This window comes from Hirundo rustica, chromosome 5 (genome assembly GCF_015227805.2).
Source record: "Hirundo rustica isolate bHirRus1 chromosome 5, bHirRus1.pri.v3, whole genome shotgun sequence".
Classification (NCBI taxonomy): Eukaryota; Metazoa; Chordata; class Aves; order Passeriformes; family Hirundinidae; genus Hirundo; species Hirundo rustica.
Genome location: NC_053454.1, coordinates 49,500,439 through 49,516,481, shown reverse-complemented (window position 1 = coordinate 49,516,481; position 16,043 = coordinate 49,500,439). Strand labels below are relative to the sequence as shown.

Below are 16,043 nucleotides of genomic sequence, written 5' to 3'. Positions count from 1 at the left end.
TACTTGTGGGTTACATCCTACTCGTTTTAGTGAAAACCCAACATTCTAACCAGACCTCGGGGAAAAGTCTGCAGACATTCGGTAGCCTAGAACAGCTGGGTAACACACAGGTTTGGTTCCTTAGTGAAGAACTGACCTTGGATTGTGAAACAAGTCACTCATCTCTTACTCCAGCAGTCTCCACCTGTCCAAAGCAAAAGAGAGCTAGAAGCACACGCACGTGGTGCCTGCACGCTTCTGCCACTGAGACAGCAAGAAAAGGATGAATGCTTAAGTTCATGCACATTTTTATTGAGTAGTAATATAAAATGCTTCTTTCATTGTTACAAGTGCATGCTTTGATTGCCAACATTTCGAAGTCAAATTACAAAGGCAAGGCTGTAGGCTGTAGTGAATTACTTGGGCACTTATACAATTGTTAAAAAATATCAATGGACTGTTTGTTTTGTTTCTTTTTCTTTTTTAGAATGAACCAGTTGAAACCCGTAACTGATATACAAAGGGAAAAAAGTGAAAAAATTACACATTTTGTGGCACATGACAAAACAGAACAAAATGACTAAACCATTATGACATTAACAGTTATCATGCATTTAGAATTTCACATGTAACTACAAACTTATTTAAATTTCACAAGGTTTGCTAAACATGCTACCCATCTATATGTGCACTGACAAGCTTATGTTAAAAACTTTAAGAATACTCTCCCCCCTTAGATTTTTCAAAGCTTTTTTTGATTACAAAATTTCAAAGGCATTAAGCATTTTCTTTTTAGAGAATATAAAGTACGCCAGTATACATACATTTCCAGTATAAGTCAGACCACTAAGCGCATTACAGTCCCATACAGGCCTATACAGCCATTTTTTCTTAAAAAACATGCATAGGCAGATTTTTACAGAATATAGATGCTTTTCACTGCACTTAATATGGTGTCTTGTTCACTATACTTAAAAATGCACCACTCATAAATATTTAAATTCAGCAAGCCACAACCAAGACTTGTTTTACCAAAAAAAATCCCAGAAAACCTCCCAAACCAAACCCCCTAAATATAAACAGCAAAAAAAGATAAATGTTATTATTCCAGTTTTTTTTTTAAACAAAGAAAAAGATAATTGCTGCCAAATTAGTAAGGTAAGTGTTATATTTAAAGAAGGGCATTGAAGCACACTAAAGAAACCTGAGGTAAGCATAATCTGTACAAAATTAAACTGTCGCTCTCGCTCTCTCTCACTCTCTCTCTCATTTCTTTTTTTTTTTTTTTTTTTTTTTGCATTTTAAACAAATTTCCAGCTTTTTTTTTTTTTTCTTTTTTCTCTATATTTTTAAAGAGTGCCTAATTTATTTCATAGCCATTGTCTGACAAGAGTAGCAAAACATTATCAATAAATAGTCCTTATTTAGTTTGTACATTTTGTTAAAAATGTTTTGATGTTGTAGATGTTGAGTGCTGCAACTGTAAACTTACAATAGTTAGTAAGAAATTAAACAAAGTTTTCATGTCCAGTAACATAATAAAAGGCCTTTCAGTAACATAGCCAGACGTTTCCAATGTAGTAGGAAAACATGTTCATTCCCCTAACTTTGCAATATATACCAGCATGAGCTTTCATTTTTCTACAAGCATTTAAAGGCATATCCAAAGGAGGTGTCTCTCCCCCACCCGCCCTCCCACCAAATTAAAGTTGACGATCTCTTTGTTGATGATTTTTGTAAACTGAATCCAACACCTGGCCCCCAGAGCAAGTAAGCTATTATCAGAGGCAAGAACATCCCAGTGCTGACGTGCAGCAACCCCATCGCGCCCTGCAGCTCAACCCCCCTCCCGGACAGTGGTCACTGGATATTGCTGCTATTACTGCCGTTGCTGTCCGTGCCATTAGTCTCTGTGGAGATTGCCTTGTTGATGGAGTTAAGGTTGGCATCGGATGGCACGTCTCTGCGCGGAGGCATTCGCTCATTAATTCGATCTAAGCCTTTGGCCTCTTCGAAGCTAGTGATCTTATGCTGGGGTGAAAATCCTTTGATAGCTAAATAAAGGATTATTGAAAAATAAAATTAGCAAGATAAAACTCTCAGCAGCTTTCCCCCCAGTTTAGCAACAAGTGCGAGAGTCCTTTGGGAAGGTGGCAATGGGAAGATCTGACACCACCACCAACTCCTTACCACACTCAGAAAGAGCTGGAGGCTCACCACCATCGTCCCTTCCAACACAACTATTGCTTTCAACACGATCAACTTCCAGTATTTTGTTGTCCACTGGGGTTCAGCTTAGAACACCACGACGCTGACATGAAACTACAGTTTGCACTTTGGAACCATGCTGAGGGCACAGCTGTGAGCTGGTGAGTTGGCATTTGCTGTCATCACTTCCAGCCTTAAGGACACCGTGCCTTGCCCTAACGCCCTTCCTCAGGAAAACCCCCCACCTGACCTTCAAAGATCATGCAGGAAGTGCTGGCTACTTCCAGATGGTGATGACATGGTGAGGCCACTTTGTGGGATATACATTAAATCTAGGGAAGATCTGGCGTGATCCTACAACAAGTTGCCTTCTGTTCTCATCACAGATGAGCTGCTTGTTGATTCCTTGGGGCAATATTCCTCTCTGATACAACCCTGGACTTCTAGAAAGCAGCTTGAGTCAAATGGAAGGAACACTGCAACAGAGCTCCGTGATATTGTCATTTTGGAACAGCTATACAGTTTAGCTTAGGAAACGCACTGACAAAGATCCAAAGTTCCAACTGATCCTGAGGAGTTTTGATCTGCCTTTTAGCAGTGACATTAGTGAGGCCATATCAACCTCAGAAGGAAGCCACTGGCTGAGGAATGTGTTCACAGACTGATTTTTATTTAATTGTATTCTCTCTCTAACTGAATTGTTGAAGATCTTTAGATTTAAAGATAAAGAGAAAAAAACCACTGTAGGCAAACAGCATGTCACAGTCCTGTAAATAATTTGTCACAGCCTTCTGTGTGTTTTTTCTCTTATCTGTACCAAATCAATGCACTGCACTTCCAGAAATGTAATTTCTGTTAGGCCTCTATCATAGAGCTATAGTGCAGAAATGGTGCATTAGTACCAGGAAACTGCAAATTCCCCGGGGAGAAAATGGTATTCAGTATTCCTTCTCCCCTTTTCTCTTCTCCTTACCCCCAGGTAACTCTCCTTCCAATATGCAGTCCCGATTCTGGACAAGCTGGTAACTTCTGTTGAAAAAAAAAAGCTAACACACCCCAAAACCCAGAATATCCCTGGTATCAAACTACCACTCCTTGTATTTAGTGGGGAGCAAGAAAAGGCATTTTCATGCTGGCTGTGCCAACCTTTCCTGTGAAAACTCATAGATCCTGTTTGCTTCAGGATTTAGTTCTTTAGCCAGTCTCACAAATGTTACATTGGAACTTTGTGAAGTGCATGACTTTTAATATGTATTATATTTCAACTCAGAAAAACAACAACATAATGGTCATTAGTCAAGTGAGCAGGAGACGGAGCAGTGAAAACAGAACAGGTCGTACAGTGAGTTTTCTTAAGGTTTGCCTTTCCATTTGGCTTTTTTTTTTTTATTTACCTTCTACCACAAAATGAAGATGTCTAACAAGCACCCATACCAATCCTTTAAAGCAATAGTTTAATGGATGGCTGCATTGAAGCTGAAGCAGTTGCCGTGTCCTGGAGCTTGCCAGCAGCACAGCCCAGTAGGTGTTATGGGGCCCTGATGGACAACTGGTAAAGGGTGAAACTTCTCCTCCATCAGAAGCTTCACCTGTGTAGAGCGGTAGTTGTGACTATGGTGATGGTGTCTAACTAGCAAGGATGGCAAATCAAGAATTAACTTGAGGGGTGCATATTGCTGGCACGGGGGCGCGTTAAGGGATGGTATTTCCAGTAGACACATTATTGTCTGTAACACTAAGGAAGGTGCTCTGCTGTAGCTGCTGGTCAGACAACGAATATTAGCAGGTTACATTGAGAGTCTACTAAAACACAACACATAGTCACAGAAAATCACAGAAAACAGCCAAACTGTCAACAAGAATGCACACTGAAGATTCAAGATTGCCGATAGGAATAGATAATTCCAACATAAATAGCAGCTTACTCACTGCTATTTAGAAAGCAGTTGTATTTTCTCTTACTTGTTTGTTCTGCAATTTTATTCACTGCTTTACGAAGTTCAAAAACAAATTCAACTGGCCGAAAGGGCACATCTTACCAAAGGACAACAAGTACCAGAATTTTTTTTTTTAGTAACTAAAAAAACAAAAAAACAAACAAAAAAAAATACCCACAGAAAATTTGAGAGGGGCAAGAACAAAATACAACTGAAGAATTTTGTTTTAAAGGGGAATTCTGAAAATTCTTCTTCCAAAACTTTAATACTGAACAAATATTGTAACAAATATTGTACATCTGCATTGCAATACATGGTTACTTAGATTTTAACTGAAGTGTTAAAAATTGTTAAGGGTTAAATTAGAGGTCTGTCAACAAAACACCAGTTTTCGATACTGAACGTTCAGAAATCTTCTAAGGCAGCCAGTCACTTTATATGCAGCTAAAATGGTGCCTGTGTTTGTTAATGGTTGCTCTAATGTAAATATCCAGTGTGTAAACTGCCACTACCAAAAGAAGCAGACATCTTGCAGACAAATGTCTCATGTTGTTTTACTTTTAAAGGGAAACAGAAACATGCTGTACTATAACAAAAGACCAATAAAATTTTTTTATTAGTGACCTAAAAGAAAGGAAACAAACTGAAGCATAAAGAAAGAAAAAGGGGAAAAGAAACAAGAACAAAGGGAGAGAATATATAAAAAGCTAAGTGTTTTCCTTGACCAGAAATTGCTGAGGATAGTTTGAGCCAGCCTCCAGCACACAGCTTTTGAGCTATGTGTCACAAAGCATTTACGAGCTGCTGCCAAGATATGTCCCATGAAATCCAAGTTCCCTGATCTCCTCCTGTGGCATTACACAGTGCTTAGTGAATTCAACATACAGCAATTCCAATGTGTTTGTAACTTATAGAAAGAGAAAAACCTCAACAGCAGCAACAGAAAGAAAAACCAAAAAAACACTTTCCCCTTTAAAGCAATTACATTTTGGTTAATACCGAGCCACAATTGTTAGCCCAACACCCACACAATCTGTACAAGCTACAGCAAAATGAATACACCCAGCAGAGCCCTTATCTGTTGTGGCACCAACAGAAAGGGGACTGGCCAATTTACCTTCATCAGCCTCAATAGCCTCAACAGTAGCTGAAGAGAAGAAAGGGGTAGCAAAACGAATGAGAAAAAATGAGCAGAGGATTTCAACTCTAAGAACAAGTCAGTGAATAGCAAAGGAGCTACAACACTAATGTTACTGCAAGTGCTGGATTTTGGCAAAACAGACACACAGAGAAATGTTTACACAAAAACAGTAATTTGCAGATTGAATTAAGCTAGAGTTTGTTTTAAAGGAGAAGTTTCACAAAGTAAAAGTTTTTAAAGACACATTTCAGAAGTTTTCTTTTGACTCAAAAGAGCTACAAAATGTAAATGTCTTCCATATTGCACATCTGACCTGAAAAGGTCATTATATAACTGTCCCAGCTCTCAATAAGAGCAGTTTAACTTGCCCTGTCAAAAGAGAACAAAAAATGGCATAAAGCCATTGCACAAAATTCATACAACTTACAACATCAGCCTAAAAAGTACTGATGCCAGTATAAGGCAAAGGAAATTCTATACACAACTTTAGAGAATTATTTTTTTTCTCTCTCCTGACTAAAAGAAACATCCCCACAGCATGGGATGCTCAGAAAGCTTTGCCTTTGCTTGCAACCTTGCCCAGTCTGCTCCATCTGTAAACTTTATTTTTGTCAACTCAGTCTCTGAAAAGCAACATTTTGCTAATATTTTATTTAAGTAAATGGATGTAGATTGACTGTTGGACCTCCAAAGTTGCAAAGCCTTGTCAGAAAGAGCAGAGCTTGTAACCGGGAGATGGCTGCAGTGTTGTGAAACCATTAATTGTTCTTAAACACATACTTCCATTTGAATTTTAACCATCAGTTTTGGTATGCATTTTTTTTTTTTTTTACAGTCAAAGATTTAGAAGCTGATGCAAATCATTAAATGCAATCCAATATAGCAAATATTTCAAAAGAAATTTTGATTTTCAAGAATTGCTCTGGTTTAGAGAATAGCTCAAGAAGTCAAGTTTTTAGAAAGTCCTCTCTTCTTTTTTGTCTTGTTTTTTCCCCACATAAAAACCCAAACTTTTTCTTTTTTTCCATTTAGGATGTTAAATATGGATTAAGATATATTCTAAAATATCTATACTATTATCTTGCTGCATGGGGAAATGAGAGGATTTAACCCTCATGCACCAAGGTAAGCCTACGCATCTCAAGCAGCAGAGCAAGAGAGATGGCCAAAAAACAAGGAACAAAACCAACGCAAACTTAAAAGAAAAGAAAACATGATAACTAGGATGAGAAATGAAAATAAATAACCAGATCCAAACCAGCACTGAAACATTAGAAAAAATGACGACTGAAATGTGTACTTCCACAACAGAACATACGACTCATATTTTCTGTTAATACATATGTGTGCTTAACAGAAACTATATGAATTTCAGAGTACTTGGTGAATGGGGTACTATGTGTTAACTAAGGCAGAAGCTTGTGTATAGTAATGTTTTACTGAGCCAGAATACTGCAGTATGAGGAGATTTTCCTTTTAGCCGTCGTAATAAGAACATTTGGCAATTTTCCCAAATTCATTTCTATTCCTAATATTTTGCCAGGGCAACAACAGCAGTTTCCTTGGACCAAATTTTCTGACAAATGTAAAGCAACTATGTGGAGAAAAGCCTAGGTGAAGACCACAAACCCATTAAGAAAGGCCTCCCGTGAAATCATATTGCAGCATTTTCAAAGCAGAACGTTACTATGTCTGTAACACACAAGTCATCAACAAGAAAAGGGAGAAGAAAAAAAGGGGAAAATGAGGTTTTACCACCGTATACCTGAATCTTCTAGATAAAAGAGACAGTAAAGGGAAAAATACAGAGAAAGAATGCTCCAGGAAGGAAACAGGAAAACAAGAGGCTGAGACTGTGTTAAGGTTATAAAGCATTTCTATTTCTTACATCTACTGCTAACAGAACCTCAATAAATGAGAGACCTTTATGGGTGTCTGCAATATACTTTACAGCAGTACACAAGGGGGGGAAAAAAAAAAAAAAAAAAAAAAAAAAAAGGAGAGCTTCCAGTAATAAATTAAGCACTTCACACTCCTTACTCCAAAAGGAAACAAAGGCAGCCCCTACTATAGACTTACCAATTTCCTGTAACAAGAAGCGCTTGGTATAAAACTGACAATCTGTATTGTGTTTGTGTATGAGGCAAACACGGTGTTTGTAAGAGACTCCCTTCACTTGGGCTTAAATCAGAGTGGAATAGTTCTCATGTTGCCACCTAGAATTCTAGGAGAGCAAATTTAATTCTAGAGCTACTTTCCATTGGTGGCTCTCTATGAAGAAGAACAAATCAGATAAGAGCTTGAGTGTCATTAGCTAAACTGAACCTTCAGTACTCCATGTATCAAGGGCTTCTCTTAAAAAAAACGAACCAAAAAGATGCTCCAAGCTGTGGGAAGAGTGCACTTCATGTACAATCCTGAGCTACCATTCTGAACAGTTGATTCTCAGGGGCTCCTCCCTCCCCCCTTTTCTCTGAAAATCGATGATATGTACTAAGTCCTGAAGAGTGGCCTTACATCAACTGCTCACAAATACTCTGGCACAACAAAACTGCCTGTTTTTTTTCTCTCCTTTGTTTCTTTTTTTCTTTTTTTTCTCTGAGACAGCTGTGGTTACTTTTCCTAGGTTCTGCAGTTGAAAACCAATTGTTTTTTAACACAGGACAAGACACACAGGCAAACAGGCTTACCGCTTTGCAGTGTTTGTTTTCCTCCAGAGAGCACACCACTGGGCAGCATTCCTGTTGGAGTCAAACCTTTCAGCGTCAGCACACTCTCACTCTCTTCTCTGCAAAAGTTAAAAAAGAAATGAATCATAAAACCACCAAAAGAAGGTATATTTTTAAAAAGCATGGGGTATGTTTCAGGCATCTTAAGCTACACATGCCCTGCAACGATTTTGTCATCTCCAATCTCCTTGGCAAGACAGATTGAATCTGGTGGTAACATCAGCACCAGTGAAGTCCCCTTCACTGCTGTGTACATGGTTAACCTTTGCATCACACCATAAGCAACTCCTCCTGTAGTTAACACATAACCTGCACCAATGGAACAATATGTCTGTAAACCCAATTCTGAGAGGAGGACCAGAAGGATCAGATATTGCCACCAATGCATTTAGGCATTTTACACTGTGTGGTCCACAATCAACTTAAACTCTTAGTTTGCTCTTGTCTACACTAGCAGGCAGGTGCATTATTTATTGATGAACACCAGCCACTTAAAGGCAGCTAAGAGCTCATTAAAATTAATAAGCACTTCCATCCTTGCTAGTACTGTCCTTAATACTTTTGTATGCTAAAAATAATATGGAGTCAAGAAAATTGTTTTAGGAAACTGAAGTATGTGTTGCTGGTCTCCAAATACGGAGTTTTTAGATACAGTGGCAAGAGGAATACAACAGCTCTATCCAGAGAAGCCTTGAAGTAAAGCTTTCTACAAGGACTGTAATGCTGCCTGTGACAACATACTTTCTCAGCAGCAAAACTGACCCCAATTCCGTAAGAGAAACTTATTTTGAAGTGCTTTACTTTGAAGTATATAATGACATTAAGCTGGAGGAAGCAAATACAAAGACAGAATTTAGATCCACATTCACTTGAGGATAATGTGGTTTTGTCTATAAAAACTGTCTCTCAGCAATTCTACTACTTACAATTTTCTTTGGACCTACATGCCCTGAATGACTCATGTATTTTAAACAACTCTTGTTAACCTACTACATAGAGTCTTCAAGTTCCATTTCTAGCTTGAAAATAGTTCTGCTTGCCCCCACTTTTCATTATGTAATATACAAAATCAAATTGTGACCATTTTGCTTGCAAGTTTCCCAAACAATTAGACTTAATACAAGAGCAAAATATTTTCAGAATTACATAGTATTTTTATCATCAACAGTTACACAGCAAAGCATTGGCTTTCTCTCAATTATTCAGTGCATCACATATATTTTTCTTTTTTTTTTAAATTAAACTGCAATGGCACTTTTAGCTTCACCCTCCTGGAGTAAGTTTACGGACTGTATTTTTATTATCTTTAAACTGCATTTTTATTATCTTTAAACACAAGAAAGGTGTGTGTCACAAATATTGAGATGTTTTAGCCTTCAGTATTCCTTAATTTCTATTTGATGTCATTTATTTCTATTTCAAAAAAAGGATAATAGACTGATTAAGTATTTTTTTTACCTCTCTCCAGTCTAAATATATCAAAAGAAAAGTCAGACTTGAGAAACAAAGTTGGAGAGAGGCAATGACAAGGAATCATGAAGTCTTCTACTTAGCTCAAGCCAATCTTCTTACGATATACACTTTCAAAGCTCATTTGTAACACTGGAAACTCAATACAACACTATTTTGATATCTAATTTTTTACACTAAAATGGCTGAAATTATTTCAGCTTTACATTCAAGTTACATCTTCAAGGAAAGGGACCACTCCAGCCCAAAGAAGAGATGACTAAGTCCTTTGCAGATGGTCAGATTAGGTGCTAATCTTTCAGAAAGCTTTTCAAGAATTAGTGAAATAAACTGCATAAAACACAATGACTCAAACAGGAACTTCAAGGATTTGCAGAACAAGTTGGTATATAGACAGATGATAGATGATGGCACCGCTGCAGTCTTCTTAGGGTTACACATAATTACCTCACACTTATGTCTTTCATGGATTATGCTGGCAAGACAGAAAAAATATCCCAGGCTTTTCTATAGGAATAGTGTTTGGCAAGATTACCTTGTGAAATTGTTGCTGTCTAGCAGCCAAAAATTCTCTGATTCTCCTGCCACCTAGCTGAGGAGAATCAGCCTTTCTCAGAAAAAAAGAGAACAGGTATTCCCAGTGGTGGCTGTGATAAAACATCACTCATCCCCCTGGAAGACTGGTCACCAAAACTATGCACTGCAGGCACTTGTTTATTTGCTGAATATGCCTTGGATCACAGTGAGGATGTGCTGTACTTGCTGGTTAAAGCTAAGGGAGAACAAATCTACTCTTCATCTTCAGTCTTTCCTGCAAAGCTTTCAGGACCATCAATAATCAAGAGCTGTAAAAGGCTGTGCTGGTTTTGGCTGGGGTAGACTTAAGATATGAGGCTTACGCGTATCACTGTAGACAGAGCACATGCAGGAATTCTTCTGTACCCCTCTTCCATCCTTGAAACCATTGAAAAGCTTCTGCCCTACAGATCCCTTTGAAAAAGTCTGACACATGGCTGATGTTAATCATCTGTGAGTTGTAAAACCTCAAATATATCAGCTGGACATTCAATTTCAGATCCTTCTGCTTACTAAAGTTCACAATTCTTGTGAATTAATCCTGTATTTAAAAATGTGGTTCACGACGGCATACAGTCAATGCAGAAGCTGTGGTTCAAGGTTATGGTAGAAAGCCAAGTTTCCCAAACTTTCTTTGCTCAACTATCATTAGAGAAAAATAGTTGTGCTGTTTTATGAAGGTGGTAGCAGCCACCTCCAGGTTCTCTGCCAGACTTGGTACAGAGGAGCAGGTGGAAACATTTGATCACTCCCCCATCTTGTTTAGGGAAAAAACATGATGTCAGCCTTTTTTTTTTTTTTTAATGGACACCACTTTGAAGTAGCTCATGCATCACCAGTAAGTCACTTGTAACACTTTGGGAACCCCACATACCAAGCCCTCTACCTCAGTTTGCTATTTAAAGCCATGATGCTGCAATCTGCAAGGCGTGGGTAAGCTGCTGTGCCCATGCAAAGCCCAGCCGAGAACCTGCCCACTGCTGTCATGCTGCATTCAAGGCAAGCAAGTTGGACAGTCTCCACTGAAATTAAATAGTACATCCTTCAAGTAACTATTTTATTTATTCTTCTTACATCAATCATGTAATCATAACAGTAAATGTTTTAGAACTCCCTTGATTCTTCACTAAGCATAACAGGGATCAACTGACTACAGCAGACCAACACACAGCTTCCTGAGGAAAAAAAATCGCTCTGCTGAAAGGGAGGGAGAACTGTATTTTCTATATTTAGACTTCAGCACAGTACAGCATGTTTTCTCTTCTGCTCAGAGACATCAAATGGAGAGTTCTAAACATTGGGTAGCAATTAGTTACTCATGTTCATGTGTTTGAGGGAGTGCAGCCCAAAGGAACAAGCTGCTGTTGCCTGCACAACCATTTCCTGGATTTCTAGGTAAATGACCTTAATGCTTTCATCTTTAGTCATCCTTGCTCATGGCAGTAGCAACATCTGTGGGTGACAAAGTGTGACAGCTGACTTATTTTTTAATGAGAGGTGATGTATAACATACTCCCTTTCCCCACATTTAATGTCTGCCTCACAGTGGTTAAAAGTTAATTAGTACACCTGGTGAACAAAAGTCTTTAAAAATGGTAGTTGGAATTTTTTTTGCTGATGTCTTTTGTTTGTCTGTTTTATATTCAGTGAAAGCCCTGAGGAAGACTCTTCAGAGCCAAAATAAATAGCAGCATTGTATAAGTAAAACAATCTCTGAAAGGTTGCAGCAGAACTCAGTTGGGTGGTATACTAAAATAGCAAATTTGCTGTTTGATTAAAAATCGAGTGCTCTAAGAAACCATTCAAAGAAACCCTGCAACACTAAAAAAAAGGACCTAAACCTTACCTTAACACTGAGAAAACTCTAGCCATTTTTCCTATTGCTCGTATCTTGTTCCTTATAACCTCCTTTCGAGCAGCAGCTGTTGCTCCTATGGAAAAGACATTAAAAACAGTCATGGGGATTTGTAAACAATTCAACACTAAATAATAGAAACATCATATAAATGCTACAGTTTGTCGAACTAAGCTGCATTTGTAATCAAAACTGAAAACACAATTTTTCTTATTCCTAGTTAAGAATTATTTAAGAGATAATAAAGCCTAAAGGCAGAGTCCTGGAAATGAGCATGAGATGGTAGGGATTGTGTTGGCTGGCAGTGGCTAAGAGAGTTCCACAGAGCAACTTCCTTCTAATCACTGCTATGGCCTGCTAAAAATTCCAATTGCTTTGAAATTTGTGAACTCACACAATATTCTGCCTTAGAGTATAGTGCAACACAGACTACAGTTGAGCCTGTAGTCTACAGGCTAATTGAGGTGTATTTGTTACGTGGATACCATCAAAATCTGTACATGCAAGAGAACCACCTGAAGGGAAAAAGCAAACAGGGCTTATTACAAAGGATCCCCCACATCCCCAAGAAAATGTTCTGTTATACTCAGAAAACCAGTTTCATTAATTACCACAATCACTACCACATACATCACAAAGACTTCTCCTAAAGGTTTCTGAAGGACAGCTAACCTTGACTTGTGTGGATGCTGCCTGACAAATCCTGCCTGTTCAGACACCACTACACTTCACAGTAATGTTACTCGAGAATTCAAGGGCAAAAATGAAAATTTCTGTTTTCAAACACTAGCAAATTGATCCATTTTGTAGAGCCCATCAGAGAAGCTAGATCAGCAGAAAGGGGCAAAAATGAGGAGAACAACATTAGTGAAGAACACGCTTTGATGAAACTGGACAAGGGGGGATGGAATCAGAACTGGCTTCATTGTGCAACAATCCAACACCTCATAACACCACACACCACCTTTCCTGTCCTAAAAAACTGTTATGACAGGAGCTCAAGCTCATGGAATTAATGAACTCAATTGACATTTTTAGGGATAGCCCACAGATAAAGGGGAATGATATCTATGTGTTTATCTACCAAAAACAGGAAAGGTGATGGTGTATTGGAAAATGTGGGACCTCATATCCTGTAATACCAGGATACTGTCCTGGTTTGGGGTGGAATAAAGTTAGTTTTCTCCATAAAAGATACTCAGAATGATGTCTTTTGAATCTCCCCCACACATCAAGATAAAAATATAAAGCAAGTATTAAAACATATAAAGATAAAAAAATTTATGAACACTTGGGCATAAATGTCTCATTCTAGACAATAAAGAGTGGGAGAAACAGCTGTAATTCAGCTGTAACTGAATTAATGTGACATACTTTCAACAGCTTAAAGAAAAAATTAAATGAAACAGCACTGATTCACCTAGGTGTTCCAGGAATAGAAGGCAGTACCTCCCTGCCTCAGCTACTATGATCTCACAGAACTGTATTCTCAAGATAGACAAGACAAGGCTTTCAGCCTTTCCTGTCCTGAAAACACTTAAGCATGATTTATCTTCCTTTCTCCCCTCTAAGATCACAATCCCTACTTGTTTATTACAAACCCACACTGTTCTGGTGTATCTTATAAGGATATTCAAAAAGTTGAACAGCAACTAAGACTACAATCTAGAATATTTGAGAACTGAAAACTGGAAATGTAATTTATGACTAAAGTGAAAAATAATGTCCTACACTTAAATACAAATTAAGAATAGAAAAACAAACCCTTAATCATAAAACACAACAGGCTCAAAGGGAGTATTTTGTATCTCATCGATACACATCTTACTAGGTTACTAAAAATACATACTTAAAAGATTTTGGTCTCCATTGAATTTCCTAATGCACCTAACCTGTGAAAATGACATGTCTAGTAAATATTAGTAATAATTTTATTTATCCTCTCAGGCTTTATTAACATAATTTTCTAAATAATGTACCTGATATTCACAATGTTTTACTGCTCTGTTAGTTTTGACTGAATATCACTAACCTCACAGTATGTGGATTTCTTAACTACTTATACATAAATCTTAGACTCACATTGCCAGTGTGTCTAGTTTAATATTTTGAAGTTCACTATTACTGCAAATACTGATTAATTACTTGAGCTACACTTAAGCACACACCTATATGAAAGTAAATGGGTCAAAAACCTGAGAACTGGCTATAGGAAAAAGGGTTAATTTTAGCCCTTGCAAACACTGTCTGATAGCCTCTTAAGATTTTACCTTTCTTTCTGGGAATCATAGACTCATTTAGGCTAGAAAACATCTGTAAATGATCTTCCAATATCTAAACAAACCCTTTTTGAATGAAGGAACTTAAAAAGTTTAAAATTTAAGTGCAAAAATTATTTGGGGGGTAAAATAAAAGCTTTGAATCTTACTTCAGTAATTTAATAAGTTATATTGGATTTGACTGGTATCAATACAGAATCTGCAAGCTGGATATGAAGGATTTATATGAAATGTAATTTAAACATTCAGATTAAGAAGCACAACAAGGAAATAAAAGACTATAAACTCAATACCCTGAGATGTAGCATTGAACAGATTGAAAACAGCGCTGAAAAATGTGCTAAAAAGTGCTTTTTTTTGCTAAAAAAGGCAACCCCAAATCTCTCACTGGTATTATAACATATATATTATGTAGTTAAGCATTAGGAAAATTAATAAAACTTAAGCCCTCCAACTTATTGAATACCTTTCTTCTGTGCATAAATGGGATCTTCTTATGAATTCCAAAGAGGGGGAAAGAAAAAGATCAGTGATGTTTGTAGAATGAAAATAAAAAATACAGAACATTTGACAACATCAATGGAAATGTATGTTTAAGTAAAGTCTGAAAAACAGAAAAGAAACAAATTAAGCAGAGAACATCCAAAAGGAAAGAAACAGATTGAAAACGATAGGGAAAAAAAATAGAAACCTCTTCAGCTTAAAGCCTCGTTAGTAGGTTTTGCAGGAAATCAACATGCATGCAGGAGACCAACAGTGGTGTTACCGCCTCTTGAACACAGACTTTCTCCTACATTATTGCTGCTGCTTTGGTAAGGCTTAATCATTTCTCACAAACATCCCCACCCTGGCCATATGGGGTGTGCCTTTGTGATGATGCCTCTTTTGTTAAAAGGCTCAAACAAACTCCTCTGGTTTATTTACACGTGACATCTCCCAGAGCAGCTCACTGTCACAGCCATGTCTGCTGCTCCTACCAGCACCTGTGCCTGTCCACACGCTCCAGCACCTCCGTGAGCAAATCCAAATGCCACCACCGTGCAAGGTACTGCATTTTAAAAGGAACTGTCTGAGGGCAAGACAAGTGCAGCACTTGGTGCCCAGGCACAACTGCAACATGGCACATGTTCTGGGGACACTGGTCATCCAGTGCATGCTGCCAGGCCGGTCCAGGGCCAGAGCACACGGATGTGCTGTCATACAGCTCACAGGAAAAGTGCTTTGGGCATGGAAATGACCACATCTGGCCAAATCATAGAGTGAATAATAAATACAAAGACCACATTAAAATGCCACTCTGTCACCAACTCACAGAAATGAAGTCCAGCCTTGCTGGTTTGGAGGAAGAACAAATATAAACCACTGGGAAAACCCCTCCATTCCTCTCCCAGCTAAAAATCATCTCACTGGCAAGCTAAAACATTCCCATCAGGCAGTACCATGAACATCTGTATCAAAGCATTGGTAAGTAAGAGACCTAAGGACAAGGCCCTTGCTTCTGCTCCATCAGTCTCTGTCAGTTGCTGCTGAGCTGGCTCCAGGCACAGTTTACTGTTCTGAGGAGATGTGGCAAATGTCATATACTACTGTTCACAACAGAACCAGGTTAGGACTGGCAGGAGATGTTTGACTTGGGCTTCAGGCTGAAACTACAGCACTGTATTGGGAAGCTGTTTTCCAATGAAGGAATAAAACCCACTGTCAGAGCTAATGGCTCTAACAGTGGCTTTTCTGTGAGAAGGCTGAGAGCTACAATGTTGAAGGCAATACAAGAAATAATGTAGGTAATTTAGGAGTGTCTTCATGCCAAATCATGATAAGGATGCATACAAAGCAAGCAGTGCATTTGTGTCAAATTGTTTATTGCAT

The 16,043-nt window shown here is 38.1% G+C and overlaps 1 protein-coding gene across 2 annotated transcripts in view; it reads right to left on the bottom strand.

The window, feature by feature from the left end:
• Positions 1 to 270: 270 nt before the first annotated feature.
• Positions 271 to 16,043, bottom strand: part of PPP3CA (protein phosphatase 3 catalytic subunit alpha) — a 170,689-nt gene continuing 154,916 nt past the window's right edge. Inside the window, exons 11-14 of one of the 2 annotated variants that reach the window (XM_040064100.2) lie at positions 11,887 to 11,971; positions 7,956 to 8,053; positions 5,242 to 5,271; positions 271 to 2,033 (exon numbers count right to left, since the gene is read on the bottom strand). In XM_040064100.2, the coding sequence (XP_039920034.1) occupies positions 1,840 to 2,033; positions 5,242 to 5,271; positions 7,956 to 8,053; positions 11,887 to 11,971 (407 nt within the window). In that variant the 3' untranslated portion in view covers positions 271 to 1,839. The remainder of the gene's footprint in view (positions 2,034 to 5,241; positions 5,272 to 7,955; positions 8,054 to 11,886; positions 11,972 to 16,043) is intronic. The other variant, XM_040064101.1, reaches the window with a different exon arrangement.